General features: G+C 44.6%; 1 protein-coding gene across 1 annotated transcript; it reads right to left on the bottom strand.

Annotated features, from left to right (window-relative positions):
- Positions 1–239: 239 nt before the first annotated feature.
- Positions 240–1,472, bottom strand: GPR19 (G protein-coupled receptor 19). The gene has a single exon (XM_009075606.1). The coding sequence runs from the start codon at positions 1,470–1,472 to the stop codon at positions 240–242; it is 1,233 nt and encodes a 410-aa protein (XP_009073854.1).
- Between the last annotated feature and the right edge of the window lie 3,329 nt (positions 1,473–4,801).

The raw sequence follows: 4,801 nt of genomic DNA, 5'->3' as shown, positions 1-4,801 counted from the left end.
GTAAGGACTCCTGCTTTGTAGGAAAGCATTGCTCGTGATTCTGGGAGAGGAGTTCCCCAAAGCAGAATGTAATAACTGAAACAGAATAGACAGGATGAACCAAACCCAAGGCATTTAATAAAATAGAACATCTCTTTTCTTTCCCCTAAAAGCTGTGTTAAAAATACATAACTATACATTGGTTCAAAAACTCCTTCTTCTGGGGGTACATAGTAATTTTTCAAAGCAATGAGGTCCACTTAAACAAACGTATTTGGGGGGTTGGATGGAATAGGCCAGGCAAGCTTTCTTTCCTTGGCCTCTCTGTTAAATGCATCATATGTGGAGTCTTTGGTGACACTTTTGGCTGTAGCTGGAATATCTGCAATCCCAACATGATTTTTTTTTGCTATCCTGGAACTGGTGGTGATGGTGTATGCATTGCTTCTGTAGCATTTCATGGCAGACATGCAAAAAGTTTCTTTCATCCCTCTTCTGAAGTTTGCATTGTAGACAGAGTAGAGGGTTGGCTTAGAGGCTGAGGAACTGAAAGAGATCCAGGTGATGACCAGGAAAACCAAGGAGCTCTTTCTGTAGTCTGTTTCCCGTGGGTGCCACAGCTGTACCATGTAGAAAGGGAGCCAGGACAGGAGAAACACTGAGTTTAATATTAAGAACATCTTGATAGTTTTCACTTTTGTTCTAGGAACAATATTTGTTGTCCTCCTGACAGTCATTCCATCTGTGCCTATTCTCCAAATGTACTTAACAACTTTCTGGTAAAAGAGAATAATGAACAGGGATGGGATAAAAAACACCACCAAGAGGTGAATGATACTGTAGACAGCTCCTTGCCAAGAATCAGGAAGAAAAAAGTTGCAGTGGTGCTGGCTGTTGGTGCTGTAGAGAAAGCAAGCCGGTGATGCCAACAGAGCACCACAGAGCCAAGAGCCCAGAATCATTTTCTTGGCTTTCTCCCTGGACACTTTGAAGCTCAGGGGGTAGACAATAGTGTAAAATCGATCCACGCCTATGGCAAGGAGCACATAGATCTGGACTCCAGGGATGAGGTACTGTATGTACCTTACCAGCTTGCACATCCCATTCCCCAGCATCCACCTGCCATAGGCCAACTGAAGCAGCAGGAACGGTGCGCTCCCAACACTGGTGAGAAGGTCTGCACAAGCCATGGAGACCACAAAATAGTTGGTAGTGGATTGTGTCCTCCTGCTCCTGTGGATCACTAAGCAAACGAGGAAGTTTCCAAAGATGGAAAGCAGCCACAGCACTCCCCAAACCATGCTGGCTGCTGCAATTTCCCCCGGCCTCAGCCCATACTCCACGAGAGTGTGGATCTTGCTTGAGCCAGGTCCTCTGGGTGGAGATTCTGGGATCTCATAGCCAGCAGGAGGGATGGAGGTTTCAGGGTTGCTCATGTTCTGCAGCAGGAGCAGTAAGGTAGGGAGAAGAAAAGGAGCACTGCTGTTAACCATGCTGTTGGCAAACTCGGCCACGACTTCTCCTCAGGCTGCAGAAAGAGAGAAGCTTGTGTGAAAAGTCAGCCTTCACTGATGAAAGAGAATTCTCAGTAGTATACCTTAATTTCAGAGAAACTGGCAGAAATATACACTGCATGGATGCTCCTGTGACTTCTGTATTTCTGAGCTAGCACTGATATACAGCTTCTGGGATTGCACTGCAGCTGGTCCTCTGTGGTAGTTTAGTACACTGTGTCAGGGACTGCCCACCCCATCCCCATCCCCCTGGCTGATATGTGGTGGCTTTCGTGCCTCTATTTTTGCACCTTACAGCCCCACCCCACGGCTGTGGCACGTGCACCATGACCCCATCCCTGCCTTGGTGGGGGAATGACAAGGTTAGGGCTCTTGTCGACAGATAGGGCCCCCAGGCAATTAAAGTCCTCAGCCCAGAGAAGTTTCTGGACCTTCACTGTGTATGTCAACAAGCCCTTCCTCAACCAGGTTATCAATGGGGTCCCTGCTGGAAACCAATATTTTTGTGAGGTTTTTCTTGGAGCAGCATATCTGTGATGGGAAGCCCTTCCCCCAGGGCTGGGATGCCACCCAAGCAGAATTCCTGAGACTTAGTGCCCTCACCATCACCACCACCCCCTGGATGAATGACATTTTCTATTGGATAGCCTTGAGTGGTCCTTGGACCCTTCTGGGTGAAGAACACTGAACTTCTGGGTACCCTACAGTGAGAGGTCTTTCATGCATGTGTGAGTGCATGCACACTTAGGGTCATCGTTCTTGTCCATGGAGTAACAATATCCATGATGGGTAACACCAAACCTATAACCTGTTAAATGTTATTGCTTGTGAATTAAAGCTCGTCTGAGTGTGTTATCTGTGTGAAGTTGTTTTCCTGTACCTCCTTGACAGACACACCACAGAATGTGACAGATATGATCTCCTCTTTTGAGGAGCAAGAGACAGGAATGTCTCTCTTGTCTGTGACAAGACAAACTCTATTGATAGAATTTACAATCTTGAATTTACCCAGATGGTTGGGTTGGTTGCAGCCTATAGCAGGGATAAAATGGAAAAAGAGTTAATATTAGTGGCTATATGTATACACACACCCTGCTGTGGTCTGATATCCTTTCAGTCATTGTCTTGACATACAAAGCCTTCTACTCATTAGAAACAGAAAGTCTGTTTCTGTGGGTATATTGTGAGGATGCTTAACTCCAGAGTCTTGATGCTGTGCAAGACAAGTCAGGATTCAGTTAATGACCAGAAGATCAAACAGTTCATCCCAGAAACCAAATGAACTAGATCAAAGAGCCACCACCATCCTCAGCTTTCCAAGTGATCCAAACTCCCAGGTTTGCTTTCTGATGGATTTTTTTCTTCAGTGCTTTGCTGCTGCTTTTTGCCCTGCCTACTCTAGCTCTGCATCTATCACCCATTACTTTCTCCTTGTCTGCCTATTCAGAGAGGAGCCTGAAAGTGCAAAGCCACTGGATAAATTTGGGATCTTGTTCCTTGCACTCTTTTACATATCATCTTCAGTAATGCAGTGCAAAAAAATAGTCCGACATGGAAGAGGAAAAGATGTATTAATTGCTCGTATGGTTATAGAAGATTTCTTTCCTTCTAGCTTTTTAGACCCTGCAATTATTAGCTGCACCTAATATGACATTGTTTGTTACACATAAACAGACTTGAGGTACAATCAGCTGCACAGCACAGGCATAAATTTAGTGTGCTGAAAACACAGAGTGTGTTGGAGAGCACCATGGCACAGCTGCAAGGACACAGCCAGTCTGCACAGCTGCAGCCAGGCTGCCACAGCACCTCCCTGTGCCTCCTCTCTGCACCCTGCACCGTGCCCACCCATCATTGTAAAGTAGGTCAATGCATGTGCCACCAGTGCTGGTCCCACAGCAGCTGGGCTTGTTTAGCAGCTTTTGCACGTGGGTGGTGTCTGGGAGCTGAGAACACTACTCAGGAGGAGCTGGACTCAGAGCTGAAACACTTTGAGGTGAGTAACAACTGGGTTTGTTTCAGTGGAGCATGATAAAGAAAGGATATTTGCATGGCCAAAATAACACTCAGGGACATCAGTAGAGAGACTGAGGAGTGACTGTTGTGGTGGCTGAGTTGACAACTGCCTGCAAGGGGCACATTGCCCCTTATCACCTCTTCTTCTGGAGGGCTGTTGGTGCTGTCCAGCCTGGCCTTATCTTACCTCTCAACCTTAGTTGTCTTCTCTCATCATTTTCTTAGTAGCTTTGCCCGGCAGATGAATCCTGATTTCTCAAACAGCTCCTGCTTCTCCTTCCCCACCCTCTGTCAGGTGAATCTGCTCCCCTGGAGATATCCTGCCATCATCAGCTGTCTGTAGGTCATTTGGGCTGCTGTCTCTGACACAGTGGCAGGATGTATTGACAGTACAACCCAATAAATTATGTGTTAGAATTATCTGTAATCTAGTAATACATGTGGAGCCTGTTAACCAGATAGAAAAGAACATTATGGGCTAATTTTCTTCCCTAATTTCCCTTCTTGCCATGCAGAAGTATGTGCAATTTAAAAGTAGCCATCTGGACAAATTAAGCTTCATATAAGAATAACCAGATAAAATTTCTTGACCAGTACTGAAGAGTAGTGGAAGTCTGGTACAAGAATGAAATGACCTCCCTAAGCTGTTAAAATATGCAGACTCACTAATACTGTTTTCATTATATTTCTCCTTGTGAGCCAAATCTGCTCTGTTCAGACCTGAGACATTTAGTTATGCAGGTGAGTAAATGCCAAGATAATTACAGGCTTGTAGCACTCGAATAGCACTTTGTTTTCTCATGCATTTTGCCCAAAAGTCATCCCAACCATGGTTTACTGGAGAACTCAGTATGGGTCTAGGATGGAAACAGCTAGAGATTCTGTAACTTGCTGCATTATTTGCCTCCAATTCCCATGTCCCTGTTTGCTGCATTGTTTACTGAAATATGGTTTAAGTGTTAGTAGAACCATTCAACTTGCAAATATCATGTCTGAGCTCTGTCATCTCCTTCTGCCTCGCAGGTCAATAAGCAGAAATTTAGAAACACAAAAAGTAAAAATTATGTTTAGCAAATATGTGAGGCCTAATTATATTTTTAGCTAACAAAAAATGCCTTTATTAATTTTACCCTTAAATGAATATCATACTGAGCTGAATGGCTACTTTCCAGTAATGGTGAGTCTGCATGGATGCAGCAGGGCCAAAAAAATCTGTCTTTCAATCATTTTAGAGTGGGAATCCTTTTAAAACTGGTATAAGGAGTTCCTGCATCTCTGTTTAAAAACCTACT

Source organism: Acanthisitta chloris, unplaced genomic scaffold (genome assembly GCF_000695815.1).
Source record: "Acanthisitta chloris isolate BGI_N310 unplaced genomic scaffold, ASM69581v1 scaffold2785, whole genome shotgun sequence".
Lineage (NCBI taxonomy): Eukaryota > Metazoa > Chordata > Aves > Passeriformes > Acanthisittidae > Acanthisitta > Acanthisitta chloris.
The sequence above is the reverse complement of the archived record's forward strand: the minus strand, read 5'-3'. Positions and strand labels throughout refer to the sequence as shown.